General features: G+C 39.7%; 1 protein-coding gene across 1 annotated transcript in view; it reads right to left on the minus strand.

Annotated features, from left to right (window-relative positions):
• Positions 1 to 2,214: 2,214 nt before the first annotated feature.
• Positions 2,215 to 18,064, minus strand: part of LOC113029246 (cadherin-7) — a 116,889-nt gene continuing 101,039 nt past the window's right edge. Inside the window, exons 11-12 of the mRNA XM_026180022.2 lie at positions 14,498 to 14,746; positions 2,215 to 4,109 (exon numbers count right to left, since the gene is read on the minus strand). Coding sequence (XP_026035807.1) covers positions 3,595 to 4,109; positions 14,498 to 14,746 — 764 coding nt within the window. The 3' untranslated portion in view covers positions 2,215 to 3,594. The remainder of the gene's footprint in view (positions 4,110 to 14,497; positions 14,747 to 18,064) is intronic.

Below are 18,064 nucleotides of genomic sequence, written 5' to 3' on the forward strand. Positions count from 1 at the left end.
TGATGATGCATGGTTATGATAAGAATTGAGTGAAGTGTCTGTGGCTGCCCAGGGCCTTGCCAGCCAAGGCGGCGGGGCCAACACAAGTAATCAGTCGAGGTCCAGATTGAGCCACCGATAACACGGGGTCCCTGATTGCTCATAAGTACCCAAGGCAGCGGCCATTTAAAACAATTTCTGGTGATTTTGATTGACAGTTGGTCAATCAAAACCCACATCTTGTTGCTGCTGCTATCAGTGCTGGAGATTACATCGGATGTCTTTGCTTGAGCCGCTGTCTTTCTGCTTCGATAAAGGAAATCTCAACTGCGTCAGGCTATGTTATTACTTCAGTTTGTGTTGGGATAATTTTCTGTTTCATAAATTTTGCGCTTATTAATTATATATTAATGTTTTACCTATGTTTCATTTCACTCTACTTTTTAACCCTTTTAAGACACTTTTCTTCCACGCTTCAGGGTAGTTTTATAGTTGTCTTTTTGGTTTTTACATTTAATTGATTGTATGTTTTTCCCTCAGTTCTCTTCCAGTACTTGAGTTTTTCATCCACAGGTTTTAGCTGCATCCTTTTGGTGGGCTATGTGTAGCTCTCAAAAGTAATTTTTGGGGGCTTTTAAATATGGTATGCACGAAGCTATCGTGCATTATAACCCATAAATATGTGAAGAAGAATACTATCCACATCTTCGCTTGTAGGTTTGCATGAACTGCATGACAATGAGCACATATGGTGACCTTGGTTACTCCTGACTAACACTTGAAAAATCTTACATGTTCTGTTTTTGCCAGGTTCAAAGCTTAAGAAAGTATGTCAATACCTGTAAGGAGATGGCATATTTACCAACCAAAGATGCATAACAATTTCATTGCAATCTCTTGCATCATTGTAAATTATACTGTCAATTGTATTCATGAACCTCTGAGTGCATTAAATGGAAAGAGATGCTAGTTGTCTACATTTTGACTAACACCTCTAAGGTGCAGGCTATAAACACAGCTGGCAAAAATATATTTTAAGGAAATGACAAAACTGGAATTAAATGTAAAGAAATATATAATATGTATATCTGTTTGCCTTATAGTTTTAGTGTTCAGACACCTGTGGTATTGAAAATGAAAGGCGGATACTTTCCACTAATAAAATTCACACGGTGTGGTAAACATCAAGTCAAAAAATGAAAATATTTACTCAAAAAACACAAAATCTGGAATACTGGTCAGGCTTCTGTGAACTTAGGCTGTCTCATTTGCTTCTGTGACTTCATGTAACTGCAAACCGACTCTTTTTCTCTCTCTGTCCATATATATGTATATCTGGAGAGTGAGTTTTCATAGTCAGTGTGATGAACATTGTGGAAATGGTCACTTATAAAGACTGAATTTGTATGGTAACTACCTATTACCATTGATGTCTAAAAAAATGACTTGTTGGTGTTACACTGGTAAAATATCCTTTTAATATTGTAGTTTCACTAACTATAAAACATGCACCAGCCATACTTTAAACCAAACTCTGATCTTTTCAAAATCTTTTGATAAATAAACCTCATGGAGCGGTATTTGCTTGCCCTCCACAAAACAAAGTGTAGGATAAAAACTAATGAATAACCTTGTCTCACATTTCACAAATTACTTTGAATCGCTTCGTAAATAACATCCTCATATCTTGCTGTCCTCAAAAAAATAGTCCACAATGCTTGACAACTGTAGACCATGATTTTTGCTATATGTATGCATGTATACATGAAGTTTTAATGCCAAAATTATGCATTTGAAAGAATTTTGGGGATCCTATGAAAGCAGAAAGTAGTGCACATTGTTTATTTGCCATTTATCCTATTCCACCTATAATCATCTTTTTACTTTATTGTTCAAGCTTGGCTAATTTACAAAACTAGCGCTCAAATGGCCAAACATGAACCTTGCAATCACCACACAAGCCTCCGTGGAGTGTGAATGCTTTGTCACTACAAGGCCTTTCAACTACTTAAAGGCACATCAAAAAATGTATGAAAAAAATAAAGTTCTCTTTTCTCTTTCTTCCTCCTTCTTCTCCCCAGTTACTTGAGATCCCCAAATGCGCAGAGAATAAAGTCAAGATTTTTTTAGTCATTAATTAGATGCTCTTTTGGATTTTAGTTTTTAGTTTTCATAGAGTTCATGTCTATATATTTGTACACATGTTCAGAAGGATTGAAAGAAAGTGCTTCGATATTTTAAGGAACTGAATGTCAATTTTATTTTCAGCAAAAGATAAAAACATCATTTGCACAGTTCTGCCTCTTCAAAATAAATAAGAATACATATCAGTGTACATGTGGACACCTAGTTGTAACATAATTTGTTTAAGCTGGAAAAGAAAATTGGCACAAAATGATTATCATACAGTGTGTCCTTTCACCATCAATATTCAAACCACTGACATTATTTACTTCATTTCTGAAAGACAATATATGCTGGAATCTGCAAACTACAGAAGCAAAAGTCATTTACTTACAAACTGCAACTTCACCCAGGTTAGGACCGTCACTTCAGAAACATATATTTATTTTTTTACTCTAGGTGGTGTGAATTTGCAATCAAGCACAGCGAGGACAGATCCATCAGTGACAGTTTCTGGTGTAGCAAACATTCCCAGACCCAACCTGCCTTGTACAAAAGCAAAACAACTAAATCCTGACAGATTATACCTCAGAAATTATACATTTGACTTGGCAATAGAAAGGCTGAAGAAAAAACAGACTGAGACAAACACTACATTGCAACTTCTGCAAAATGTATTGTTGGGAGAAGAAGAGAAATGATGTTTTCCTGTTTCACCCAGTGGAGACATCAAAATGACGAGCATGTCATTCTTTTTATGATTTGCACAACTTATGTCTTCACATCATTTCCTTAGCACATCAAATACTTGTTTATACTTTATTATATGTGTGCAGTTGCACTTCATATAGTGTTGAAGGATATTTCTGAGTCCGTGAATAATGTGGCTCCGGATTTCAGTGTTTGTGAAAAACAGCCCCTCATCACCCTGCTCCCCGTCCCAAAGATAGAAGAAGGAGAAGAAAAAAAATCCCATATAAATTGCTGTCAAATTTCATATGAACAGTCAAGTGACTACTGATTAGCCGCTAGAGACACAGTCTTTCATGAGAAATTTTTTATGTTTTTTTAGCACAAAGATAGCAAAGAAATGCTTCAAAGCAAGAGTGCTGGGCCGGTGCCCATCACAGGAATGAAAGGACAGGTGCCTCCCCGTAAAAATGCTCCAACATGTATGCATTCTGCAGTCAATGGTTGGACCCAAGCCCAAAATCTGAAACCTTTAATGTCTTTTCCACACAAGGTTTCCTCCTCAGTCAAGCCACTTTTGAAGTCCGTGTCAAAACTCACCATGGCACGATTTTCAAAATCCATACAGGGAGGTAAACAAACCAAAAAAACCTTTGAAGTCAAAGTGTTTTTCTTTCAGTCTCTTGTGTTGTCTTTGAATCTTTTCCTCCAATGCACTAAGGCAGACAAAATCATTTTCTCTGACAATAAATTACTATTATTTTTTGGAGTCCCACAAATGTTAAGAAACACATTTAGTGGCTATGACAAGACAGTGGTGCTATCGCTGTTGCCGTACAGGTCGGCCAGCTTTTTGAAGCGTGGTCCCCAGTTGCTGAGATAGTCATAGTTCTGATCTGAGTCTGTACTTAGTGACTCCAGTGAGCTTAGCGACTCAGCTACAGAGCCGCTACCTTCAAAAGCATACGTCTGCAGAGAGTCGTACGGGGGAGCTGATGGGTCCACGTCGGCATCCTTCAGTCGCTCCCAAATAAACTCTCGAAACACCACATTGTCTGGTAGGGATTTATAGGATGGGCGAGAAGCTGAGGGGTAATGAAAGAAAGTAGGGGTATCTGGTGTGACGTCTCGTCGTACATTGGGGTCTCTGATGACATTGAGGTTACGCAGGGTCACCATGTCGAAGGCCTCTGTGTCCTCCTCGCCCCCTCCCTCATCGTCGTAACGGACGATGTTTTCTCTGATATCTCTTTCCTCTTCCAGAATCAGAGGTTCTTTTCTTCTCCGACGCATAGTCACAATTAGTAGAACCATGACTGCGAAGAAAAGCAGAAATCAGTCAGTAATAAGTGACATTCTTTCCATTCCAATCAGCTGAAGATGCAAGAACAGATGAAAAAAAGTAATTTCCACCTAAGAGTGCTTGTACTTTAAGAGTTCATAACATAGAACAAGTGGGAAGCTTGCAGAGAGGCATGATGCAATTGAGTGTGTTGGCAAACAAGTAAGAGATACAAATTATCATCTTACTGTAAGCGCTTGAATCGGATTGCATTCGACTGAAGTGCTTAAGACAATCATGACTAGACATGAGACACGAGATCATGAGAGTCTACGCTGATATAAATTGTTTGAGGTAATTTAAATACATGCTAAAAGTAAATGAAACAAAACCAAAACAAAACAAAGCAAAACACCTCTTTATAGCAACTGAACAAAAATTGCTGAAAAGGTCCTGAGAGGGAAAATTATTCAGATGGGCGTTCAAGCATGGAAATATAGCAGTTAGCTTAAATAGATGATTGAAATTGTTCGCTAAAAGTAACTGAAAATAAGTTTAGTAAATATCAAACTGTTGCAGTGATAAGCTAAAAGCAATGCAGCTAAATAGTTAACTGAAGTAACTGACTGAAAAAGCTCTTAAAAGAAATCAATAAAGGTTCAAAATGGGTGATCAACGTAATTAATAAATGCTAGCTAAAAGTAGTTAGCTAAATCTGATATTTAGCTAACATTAACTGAACGGGTAAACAGCTGCTGGGTAAAGCAACAATGGATGGAAACTGACAAACAAAGGTGTCCAAAAATGATGTATGATTATGTTGCACATAACGGGTAACTGTTCAAATAGAGCACAAGTGCAAACTTCATCACATACCCAACTTTCAGACCAACAAATGTAGTGCGGAATATTTACTATCCGTTTTGTTTGCTTATTCAAGTCAAAGTCAATGGGGACCGGAGCCTATTGCAGTTGCCATGGGCTGAAAATTGGGGTACAATCTGGACAGGTTGATAGCCCATCACTCACATTTACACCCATGACCAATTTAGAGCCACCAATTAACTTCTCCTGCATGTCTTTAGACTCTGAGGGGAAGCCAGATTACCCTTAGCGGGAGCTACTTGCTGTGATGAGACGGCGCTAACCACCATGCTGCCTATAAACTCAGTCAATAAATAAAAAATGCACACATTTGGTGGGTGATGTGTTTCCTCACTGACTGGGTATTGATTCATTCAGGGCTTGTCGGAGCATGTCTGATAAAATAGCTTGGAAACCGCCGCCCTATCAATTCAATGGTAGTGCTTTGCAAATTCTATTAGTTACAAAGCTAAAACTGTTATGTAATATGCTGTATTTCGTCCCTCTGTGTTTTCCACCTCCTACGTTTTGCTTCAAGACTTGTACAAAACTCCACCAAACTGAAATCCTTGGTCCTCTGAGATCTTGCCAGAAGCCCTCCTCCAGCCCCTGTTCCCTCTCCCATACATTATTGCTGAAAATAACTCTACGCCCAAGCAAACTGGCAAATGTCTAATGATCCTCTATCCATCAATGTCAGGCTGGTGCCAGTGAAATATCGTTCCGTGGGCCCATATTTCTTTTCCTTCTCGGCATCAAGCTACTGCAGGCAACACAGAAAGAGGCCCTGGATCCAAATTCAAACACCACTTCACACCCTCTAATAAGGGAGCAAATGGAAGAGATGGAAGGCAGGAAAGTGTCACATGGAAACACTGCAGGAGATGAATGGACAGCTCTCTGTGGGCTTTTTGGTGACTGTGTGTACCCTATAACAAAAGCACTATGTAGTAGTATATAAACCAGATTTTGTGAAATATTTGGACTACTCCTTCACTCAAACAATGCTACCAATATCCATGATACTTTTCAGCGCTTTGGGAAAGAATGCCAAACATTTCTGTGGAAGATTTTAAGCAACTCGAGTCGTTCTAAATTCTATTCAAATCAGCAAGGCTTCTCCAAAGTGAATTACAAAGTGGCACATTGAAATAGAATATTCTCAGTGCTTTCCAGCAAAGCTCTTTAGGTTTTAATGCCTAGAAGGCAGCCACAATGCATCACAGACTGGAAACGGGCCAACATCCAATCACAACCCAAAGGATGAGCAGGTGGATGGTCGGGCATACAAATAGTCAGTCTGTGTCAGGTACCAGGGGTCTTGTAAGAGATGATTTCCAGCCGAGGCAGTTTAACAAACACAACCGTGAAATGATAGGAGCCGCACTTTTCATAGCACATGTACTGAAGATGTATACTAAATCACAAATAGACAAAAAGAAGATCAATTTAGTGCTACAAAGGCTTTTGCTGTAATTGAATTGCTTAAATGATCTACCCCACACAATCGATTGCAAACAAGGTGAGTTTTCAGTGTTGCCCTTTTCTTTCCAGCAAGCATCACTTTCTCATTAGAGTATTTTTCTATGCGCTGTGATTCTGGTGAAGCCAGGACTGATTATTTACTCATTTTGTCACCCACACACAATCTATGTCTCTTCGTTGCAATGTAATTTATGAGAGGTAATAATCAGCAGCTGTGAGGCTGTCTGACATGAGTGGAAGCTCAATGTTTAAATACTAATTAATGGTACACAGACAATTGTTAATGCCATTCATATTTAAAAAAAGAAAAAGAAAAGAAGCACCGCTTTTAAATTATTAAGGACTCTGAAGACCCATTTTATTACTCCTACTATGAGTATTGATGCCCAGAATGAAGACAATTTTCTGACAACTTTTAGCACTTTCTACTTTTCTGACCTCCCCTGTGTGCTTTTGAGTGCTTTTTTCACTCGCATGCACTAAATCAGAATTTAGAAACATACTGAACTGGTACATCTCTCCAAGCTACATCTGCATAGATCATATGTAGTGAACAGCTAAGTTTTTTTTTTATTAGTTTATTTTTTCTCACTCTAGTTAGTATAGTTAGTTAGTATATCACTTTTTGTTTAGTATCAGTCTTTTCGATAAGGCCACTTTGGATGGACAGAGCTCTACTGCAGTGATTAAAAGTCCACATAGCCAACCAATCCAAAATAGCCATGAGAAGCATGAAGACCATCAGGAAAACATATGGAGTACAAATGAGGGAACATAACATAAAAATGAAACACAGGACTATAAATACACACAGAACAGTAAATAGGGAGCAAGAAACAGGTGAGGGCAGAACACTGGTGGACACAGGTAATGGTAGTTAGGAGGGAGGAAGAAAGAGGCAGGGAGTAATACAAAAGAAAACAACCCTTCAAAGTAAAACAGAAAATAACCAATGATGAAGCCCACAAACACCATCCATCCATCCAAGCTGGTATTGGATGAGAGGCTGGGTACACCCTGGGCAGGTCACCAGTCTATCGCAGGGCCAACATAGAGAGACAGACAACCATCCATCCATCCATTCGCTTCCACTTATCCTTTTCAGGGTCACGGGGGGCGCTGGAGCCTATCCCAGCTGTCATAGGGCAAGAGGCAGGGTACACCCTGGACAGGTCACCAGTCTGTCGCAGGGCTAACACACAGGGACAGACAACCATTCAAACTCAAATTCCCGCCTACGGCCAGTTTAGAATCTCCAGTCAACCTAACCCCACGTACGTCTTTGGACTGTGGGAGGAAGCCTGATCCAGACACAGTGAGAACACCACCAGAATCAAAAACACAAGAACAGCAGCAAAGTCAAAATTCTCAGTAATATTAAAAATGGATCAAAATCCTGGCATCATAATGGCATGTTGCCACAGGCTGAGTTTTTATTAAAAGTTATTAAACATTTTTCTTTTCAAAGATGAATTGGATAAACTAAAGAACATCATATTAAAACATGCTGTGACCCAATTATTATCTCAGTCAAGCTCCTATGTAGGCATGAGAAATCACTAACATCAGCTTTCTTAAGTGATGAGATAGCAACATCTTCCAATCATGTCTAGGCTGGTCGCTGAAAGTTGCTTTATGGCTATGATCCAGAGACCAAACAGCAGTCAGTGGACCAAAGACCTAAGCAGGACCCAAGACCAAGCATGGATGGGTCACCTTCTTAACATTCACGAGATTATTGCCAGTTTGGTATTGAACCATTGTAAAGTCTCTAGTCAGAGGGCACTTTGAATGTGCAACTTTGCACCTCTAATATTTTAATGATTCAGAGCCAGTGAGCCTGTTCTTTTTTATTTTATGCCAAAAAGCACAGCAACGCCTGAAAAAGAATTGCTGTATGATATTACTATTGATTTCTTTTGTAAAATGGGGATTTTGGGTATTTTGTAAGACATCCACTGTCCTGAAAAATACCCCCATCAACATGAAAATGCAAGAAATGATGCCAAACACTGTTAAGAGCAACAGGTGGTGATAAAACCCTAACCATATAGAAATGTTCTTTAATCAGAAGCATAAAACTATATCATTGTGCACAGTCTGATGTCAAAAAAGGAGATAAAGGTACACACAAGACAAAAACCTTCATCAGTGAACTGAGATGGCCTTTATGCGTGGAAGGCCAAAACACACAGAAAAAGCTCTGTGCTACAAAATACCCTTGTACATGTAGACAGGGATTAAAACAGCATTTGACTGTTAGTGTGTGGGTTGTTGTAATGAGACTGAAGTAGGTTTGGATCTGACTTGGTAAAAATAAATAATAATTCCAGTGTCTATACATAGTTTTGCAAAACAGAGAGCAAATCAAGTCTGAAGGATTTGACTTAAATGCCATCCACACACAGCTTCACTCACCGTGACCTTAAAGTTGGATATTTTTAATAATTTAAAATCAGAGATGAGCCCCAAAGTAAAGTTTTGAAGTGATCTGTTTTGTTGTCTCCAACCAAAACTCAAAAGCAACAACAAAAAAAAAAAAACACAGCCTCGCACTGCAGAAGCAGATGATTGGCAAACGACTGACACAATTAAGCGATTTTCAAAACAGCGCCTGATTGGGTTTCTGAAGGTGATATTTAATAGTGACAGACCTATGATTTCTAATTACAAGAACAAAGAACAGACAAGAAAGGAAAGGGACAGAAAATAACAGTGTCAAACCAAGGAGGTGTCACACCGCTTCAGAAACATAACAGATGTCGCTCTCTTCTGGGGATGACATTGTCTGTAGAAGCAAATAGATTCTGCACAACTTGATAAAGAGCAGGGAAACTATCACAATCATCGAATACAAAGCCTCCATTTGACTGGCCACATTTTATTATTTATCAGAGCTGCGATGTGTTTGTTGAACGCTTCAAATGGCTTTTATGTCGCCTGTGCTGTTGCTGATATTATCTGTCACACTATTAACTGTGCATCTGTCCCGATTATGCGCCTGCGCTTATTTACTGTTTTATCAACATTTATGTATTTATTTGCGTCCTCTGTATCCTCCTCCAAGCTGTTGCCACTTTTTCTCCAAATACTTACAAGAGGTCTTTTCAGCTTTTGCCAAGCATAACGAAAGACAAATTTGAAGTTAATTGACTTGCTCGGCTGAATAAAGGCTAATTTCCTTTTCTTCTTTTTCTTTTCTTTTTTTTCTTTTTTTGCATGTCACACAGCGTTGTAATGATAGCAAACAACATTTCGCAATTTTAACAGTCAAAGCCAACGCGGCCATTTTCAGGTCACAATGTGCACAGTCAAGCTGAAAGATGGTATCTGAGAAAGAAATCGTCTGCTGTGTGAATGCAGACACATAAATAGAGACACAGATGGAAGACTTGCACAGGGGACATGGACTAAAATAAGAGACAGATGAGTAGACATGGTGATTTAAAGGATGAGTCTGATAAGAAATAGTCAGACAGAAATAACTGTCTGGAGATCTGGAGTGCTGCGTAATGTTCTAATTGGCCCTCTGGAGGGCTGGGCAATATCTGACCTGTACTGGGGGGAAAAAAACTGGATCATAATGTGATAATGATCCTCTCAGTTATTTGGATACATCATCCAAAAAGGACTGTCATTAAAAAGATTCTAAATGACTTAAAAAAATGCTTGTGTTGAGATGTTTTCAGGAACATAACTGCAAGAAGCAGAGAACAGGCTCAGTAATTAAATCTAAAAATATCAGCCTATGATTAATGGCCACTTAGCTTATGAGCATGTAGTGCTAAAGCTAATGCACACAGCTCTGTGGACTTTGAAAGCAGACCAGCAAAAACGCCGCATTTTCTTTAAGCTCCCGTGAAGCTCCAAGCTCCAGGACAAAGTGGAGGAGTGACACTCCGAAGAGCTCTCCACACGCAACATGCATTGTAGTTTTTAGACCTGTCATGAGGACAGATAGCTAGAATCAGCGTTACTGGTGGAAGTGCGTGCTCCACTCACCTGATGAGAGGGAGAGAGAGAGATTGATGGAAGAAAAGAAGGGGAGAGGGATGGAAAAAAAAAAGAAGACATAAGACTAACGGCACCTGAGGATGACAGCAGGGAGACAGCTCCGGTCTTATTCCGGCTCATGTCTCGTCCACAACAATACAATCACACGCAATCACAGCCTCAATTGCTACCTGCAGATTGAAAAAGATCTTGATGGAACACTATCAAGGAAGATCAGAATAAAGGATTGGGCAACGTGGGCACGCATGGGCTGTTAATACGAGGGAAACTAGAGGTCTCTGGTGGGGGTGGATGGGACAAACAGACACAAAGAGGAAACAGCGAAAAGGACAGAGGCCAGTTGAGCAAAACAGACTGATGGGTAAAGCTACGGAGCTAAGGACACACAGTCACATTCACACAAACACAGAAACTTGGAGGTATATTAAACTTTAGGCCATTAGTTCCATGCCCATGGCCTGAGGACATGTTGTGTAGAATAGAGGCAGCTTTGATTAGAGGTGCCACGCTCAGGGTTGCACTGCTACGTATTTCCCCCTGTTGCTCTTTTGAAGTTTTCATTTATCAAAGAAAGTGCTCTCTGTCGCAATGAAAAGAAGGCAGACCTCAAGGGGACTAGGATGATAAGCAAAGTTTGACCCCATCAAAGATCTCATTTCAGTTATTGTATATGCTGTTTAGATCCACCTCGGCTTTCAGTGAAGATCATCTAAGCGTTAAACTATGACTCTGCCCTGATGGGGTAAGGCTTTATCTGTGGGTTTTATGAGCAACGATGCAGCCAGGAGCTGACGGCTCACTGCTGCATCATCTATAAGAGTATGCTAATGAATTCTCATTTACAAGTGTCTTTACTAATATCTTAACATATGGTGTTACAGAAAAACAGTAACAGAGTGCCCTTGAAATGCAGTATTCCATACAGTACTTATCTGTATGACCTCCTTGTATTATTATTAGGTTAATAAAATACACTGACATGTATCTGGGGGAAGCTGTAATAAGAGCTCTCTAAAAAATGATCTAAAATCTAAAATCTCATCACTGACTCAGTCTGCCTTCAGGCACTGCTTTCTCTCAATAAAAATGCACATTATTACACTGGATTCTTTTTTCTTTAACGTAAATGCAAGAGTGCTGGGCTGTAGCAAAAATGACACACACACACACTCACGCACACACACACACACACACACATATATATATATATATATATATATATATATATATATATATATATATATATATATATATATATATATATATATATATATATATATATATATATATATTTATTGTTCCTGGGATCTGCTGGAGCCACTCGCCCAACTTGGGGGTCACTGCATCAAGTGCTCTGCTGGGACCACTGTTACCTTCACCCTCCACATCTTTATGAGCTCTTCTCTGAGCCCTTGGTACTTGGTACAATATATGCATTTATTAACAATAAAGACTATAACAATTAAGTCTTTTTAAACAAATGTTTAAGTAAGTTTTTTTTTAGCAAATTAATCCTATTTCGTGAAAGTCAGACAAAGTACATCAAGGTGATCTTTTATCTGTTCTTGACTTACTTAAGTAAAAAAATGACATGAAGAATTTTACCACAAGATGAGCACAAAAACCATTACACTAACTCTAGCCAACTGATCCTGTTGGCATGATTTCAGTTGTATTTCACTTGTAAACATCCAGGGCTGACCGACTGAGGTCACGTGTATTTACCAAAGAGCAAATATGAGAGGCAGCTATCTCCCCCAGGTTTGACCTCTGCAAGACCTGAAGATGCAACTCTATTTTAGCAAGAAATCTCTTGCACACTCAGCTGCCTGGAGAATGCATAACAAGCACGGTCTAAATGCGCTGTAGATGCTGAGGTGAGCTGTGGTTCTCACATAGTGCACGACTGTAAAGCTACATTACCAACACTTAATTCTGTACTTACTCCTGAACTACAAGGTTTAAAGTTAGCTTAAGTATATCCCCACTGCAACTTAACAGACAAATGGAGCTAAGCTTGTATGCTGTTCAGCCAGACAACTAGGAAGAAATGCTTAAGTCTACAGAAACTCTCAGCTTCCTGCCTACTCTTGATTTGCTAAGGGGCTTAATTATCATAGGAGTTGACAAGGTCAGAGGTGGGGGAGGGTTTATTTTACTTACAAGCAGCCAGGCTTTTTAGCAATTTTTGGTGGTCTTGAGCAATACTTTTCCAGGCTTTCTGAAAGTCTTTCAAAGTTCTTCTTTGGACAATCGCTGCTTTTTTCATTTATTTAGAGTCCAGTCATTATAAAAGCCAAGCATAAAAAAGAGCATCTAACTCAAAGGAGGAACCAGTGTCGTGTCTACATATAACAGTCACCTTTTTAAATTGGGTCTTTAGGCAGCTTGTTGCAAAAGCAGTAATTTGCTACAGTGAGTCTACCAAAAATGCCAAAGATAGCAGAGTTTGACAGGTATAATGTGTGCGTGTGTAGGTACACGTAAGTTCTTTGTGTTCTTGTGATGCTGAGAAAAAGATGCTCAAGAGATGTTAGTGAAAGAAATGACACTATATAGCCTTGCCAGCCGTTTTACTGATGTAATCTCACAAGCTATAACATTATCAGATCACACTCATATACATGTTATAGTGCTGCTGCTTCTTCATGCTTATTTGCTTACTGGGTTTTCACACATTTTATGTATTATTATAGACCAAAGAATTAGTTGATGAATAGGCTGCAGTAGTACTCAGATACAAACAATCTTATAAGGAGAACTCCAGACGCCCGTGTGGAGCCATAACAATGTTTTTATCGCGCTTTCTTCTGCTGTTTTCTTGCATTCACTGATTTGGCTTGTTTGTCATTCGTCATATTTGCAATTAGGGCGAAGCAGCTTGGCAACAAACACACAATTCAAGCTGAAGTTTACAGCTCAGGGACCGCTGTTCTTTGTTGAGATTCAGGGTATAACTGCTTCACTTCACTAAGTTAAATATTAGCTGCTCGTGGTAAACTCTACAATGACAGCCGATGTCTTGGCTCTGTTCAGTCATTGTTTGTGCAACATCAGTAGCCATTAGTCGCTGAGGCTGTCTAGAGATCTGCTTTTGGACAGAGTTTTAGCATTTCCTGTATGATTTTCTGCTGGAGCTGCATGCTGCACCCATCTACCCATCTGCCCGTAATTGCATTAGTATCGATTTGGCTTTAATTTTAAGTTCTCATAAAGAGCTGAGGTCATTTTTGTATGATTGGTTCTTAATTGGAGAAATCCGAGGGCATGAAGCACTTGCTAAAGTAGGTCAGTGAGCAATGGTGCGAGTTATTGTACAAAATCTTTAGCTGCTAGTGCTATAGCCACATTAGGGAAGTTGAAGACCAGCAGCACGACTAGAATTATTGCAGCGCTGCTAGTGACAGCGTTGCCTCTGAAATGGTTAGTTCAAAAATAGGGAATGGGTCTGCAGCCACTCTACGGTCAGTTGCCGTCTTCAAAGCAACTTAAGGTAATAAGATAGTAACAAAACAGAGTCAGACTGAGTTTCTAACTGAATGGGGTAAAATTGGCAATTGCATAGAATCTGTTATTGATAATATAAAAAAAAAAACACCTCTTGCTTGTTGCAAATCTGTAGCTATCTACACACACAGAAATTGGCATTCAACATTCAACAGAAATTTACATAAACTACTTACATTCAGTCAGAGTCAGAACGTCAAAAGATTTCAAACGAAATTTCAACAGAAATAGCGATATGGTTGTGCAGTTAGGTGATTTGACTGTAAAGTTAGTGTAAAATGTTTTAATATATCCAAAATTGCATGCCCCCCAACCCCCCCAAAAAGCAAAAAACAATCCAAAGCAAACAAAAAAAATAACCCAGGTTGTAGAAGTACAGCGACTTTCACCCCTGCAATAAAGACGGTCCACTCTGGGCTGTCCAACCAATCCCATGAGCCACCAAAAAAAAAAGAAGAAGAAACAAACAAACACACACACACACACCCACACATATCCACACAAGCTGCTGTTAACTGGACTTCCGTGACACTAAGGTCATATAGGGCTTACCCAGAAGTGTGATGATGCAGCCCAGAATAGCCAGGAGGGCACCTGTGCTGAGGCCAGTTGCTGTATAGGCCACAGCTCCACAAGACAAGGCCACTCCGTCAGAGTCACAGTCACACACTCGAACTGAGAGTGTATTTGTGCTGCTGAGAGCAGGACTTCCACTGTCCACAATCAACACAGGGAGTCGATACACAGGCTGCTCCCGTCTCCTGAAGCCACCTCGCTTTGTCAATATGGATGCTGTGTTGTCTGCAAAGTAGAGTTAAAGCATGAAAGCATCATATCACTTGTAAGAGAAGACATGGGAAGCTTTATTTAATCTGCATATCAAGTTTATTGGCTTCAAATGAACAATGAACTGCAAATATGTGACTAGCAGGGGCTTAACTTCTATCTTATAATGATTGCTGTGCTTTGGTTGTGCAGTTTGAAATGATTTTACAGTATTAAAAGCAGCAATGCCAACAGATGGTGTCATTAACACAATTCATTATATGACACGCTGTGGCATCTCTCCCTGCTCTGACCACCTGTTGGCTAATAACAACTTTGGTTTGATGGTAAAATCTTATATGAAATCGCAGCACATGAAAGAGAAAGAGGCGGCTAGAAGAGAACAATGTGCCATTACATCAGCTGAAAAAAGCCATTTCATGTCAGCTATATCAATAGACTGAAATGCACTTTCAAATTTTAGCAGTGCATGATTGAAATGTAGATTTTTTTTTGCCTTGAAGGACAACTCCATTGTTTGTCTGGGGGATATTCAGATTTCTTTCAGAAGCCCAAGAACAAGGAGAAAATGAAAATACCGAGGAGTTCTCTTGCAAATGTGACATTAGTAAAATCAGGGGAGAAAAGTTTCCTCGTGGATGAATAAAAAACACACAGCTGGTTAGTAACAACTGAGATGGGTTGCACACTTAAAACGCTGAATAAATATGTTCTGCTGCTAAATGTGAAACATGTGGCTGTGCCTGGTATTTGTCCTCAAGGGACATCTGTGCGCAGGAAGGTGGAAAACACATATGAATAAAGTGCAAATGTTATGCCAGTATTTGATTACTGAACATGCTGTCCCACCCCTGATCATTAAACATGCTGCTACAACAGTCTCCACTCCTAGATTTTGGAAGCTAACTACAGGCATTTGGTGCCATTCAGCCATGAATAAATAAATAGATAAGTAAACATGAGTACAGTCTGATTTTGACCAGTGTTGATTTGCAGTCTGCGCTCTAGTAAGGTGTTGGATGGGGTTAGGGCTTGGTGCAAGCCGGTCAGGATCCTCCACAACATGCTGGAAAAACCATCTCTTTATGAAACTGGTTTTGTGCGCTGGGAAACTGACATGTTGAAAAATGACAGGATCTTTTCCATATCCCTGAGCATTGTACTTGGCACACCTGAACACTAGAACCAAAAGACTAAGAAACAAGTGCAAAATGTCTTTTTCAACTCATATTTTAGTCTTTTAGTGTTTGACAGCAATAACACACATTGATCGTACAACTGATAAACTACTTGTAAAGGTACTTCCTGTTAGAACTGGAAGTTCTAGTGATCTATTACCCGAAATTCCACAACAGTGTTATTTGTCATGTTTCCTTTTAGTAAAAAAATCACTGATGTCTTGCGCCTTTAATACGTAGAGTTAGAACTGAGCCAAAATGGCTTGCAGCTAACCACAGGTATGTGGGCTTTAATCAGCGGACAAGTCAACTATTGCATTGGCTGCACATATGAAACATGTTTGAAAGAAATAGTTAATAAAACATCAGGCAGCAACTGATCTTTACATATCACAAATTTTATTTTATCTGCTGATTCAACACACCCACTGGAGAAGACTGCTGCTCAGCTTACTTCAGTCATATTCATGAACATGTTTGGCCCACTTTTAATTACATTTTATTAACCAGTAGTGCTGTTGTTCTCTAACTTTCCATCCATTGTAGAAGGAACCAGTTACCACTTTAGTTTAGATTTAGAGGTCTTTATGAGTTTTTTGTCTTTTGCCCTGTCTAACTCTCCTTACCCCCAACTGGTCGCAGCAGATGGCTGCCTGATTCTGCCTGAGGTTTCTTCCTGTTAAAATAGCGTTTTTCGTTCCCACTGTTACCAAATTCTTGCTCATAGGGGGTCGTTTGATTGCAGGGGTTTTCGCTGTAGGGTCAATATAAAGCATCTTGAGCATGACATGCTATCATTAGTTTCTTCTGAACTTTTTTAAGTTCAAAAGAAACTAATCCCAGAAATATTTTGTTAATAAGCGTCAAAGACTCATAACTGAAAGTTCGTCTTTCATCTCTTAGGCTACAAAACTTTATTTTATTTTATTTTTTTATTTTGGCCATCTTGACAGTAGGTAGACAAATTGATTGCTTCGTGAGGTGGTGTGAGGTGAGGTGGTGTGAGGTAAACCACCTGCAGCTGAATGTGGCCAAAACAAAGAAGCTGGTGGTGCTTTAATTTCTACGAAGGCTCAGATCCTTCAATGTATGCAGCAGGCTGCTCTATATGTTCTATCAGTCTTTTGTTGTGAGCCCCATCTCCTTTGCTGTGGCATGCTGGGGTGCATGCATCAAAAGCAAAGGACGCAAACAGACTGAACAAACTCATCAGGAAGGCTGAGTTTGCTGTTGGCATGAAGCTCACCATCCTGGAGGAGGTGATCAGTGACAGGATTCTGGCAATCATGGACAATAACTCCCACCCCCTCCATAACACACTATACAATCTGAAGAGCAGTTTCAGCGACAGGTTCCTTCAAACTTGCTGTCTGGGGGAACGTTACAGCAAGTTGTTCCTTCCTGCTGCTATCAGGCTCTTTAATTCATCCACTTGGGTCAGATCCACACATGTGGAACAGTATTAATCACACCTCAATGCACCTTGTCACTTTTGTACACCACGACATATTTACACACATACTTGTACTTTTATATTTATATGTATATTTTTCTTTATACCTATAGCTCTATATTTATCTATTTATCCTAATATGTATCTATTAGGGGTGCAACAATACTCGTATCGATATTGAACCGTTAGATACAGTGCTTTCGGTTCGGTACGCATATGTATCGAACAATACAAATTTTTTAATTTATTTTATCAACTTTTCTCCTGACGATGCTGTCTGTGTTGAGCACTCAGTGGATCTGCGCTCGACAGTGCAGCCTAAGCGGAGTAGTCGAGCGCAGATTCACTGACCGCAGTGCAAGCTAGCAAGACAGAAGTTAAGCTCTTGTTGCAACATGGCAAATTGAACCTCCCCCACCCTCATTCAGATGTGGCGTTTGGAACTATTTTGGTTTTCATGTGAAGTATGACCCTAAAGGTAAGCGCGTCATGGACAAAAGTAAAACAGTATGTCGGATGTGCCACGCAATGCTCAATTACATGGGTGGGAACTAGTGCGTTAGCGCAGTTAGCTCGTTAACGTGTTGGCGCCGTCCAGCCCCACGCACGGGGCGATCCGTGGTAACTCGTTAACGGAGATTTGTCGTGTTGTGGCGTTAACGTCATTTCAACGAGATTAACGCTGACAGCACTAGTGGGAAC

Source organism: Astatotilapia calliptera, chromosome 9, assembly GCF_964374335.1.
Source record: "Astatotilapia calliptera chromosome 9, fAstCal68.1, whole genome shotgun sequence".
Taxonomy (NCBI): domain Eukaryota; kingdom Metazoa; phylum Chordata; class Actinopteri; order Cichliformes; family Cichlidae; genus Astatotilapia; species Astatotilapia calliptera.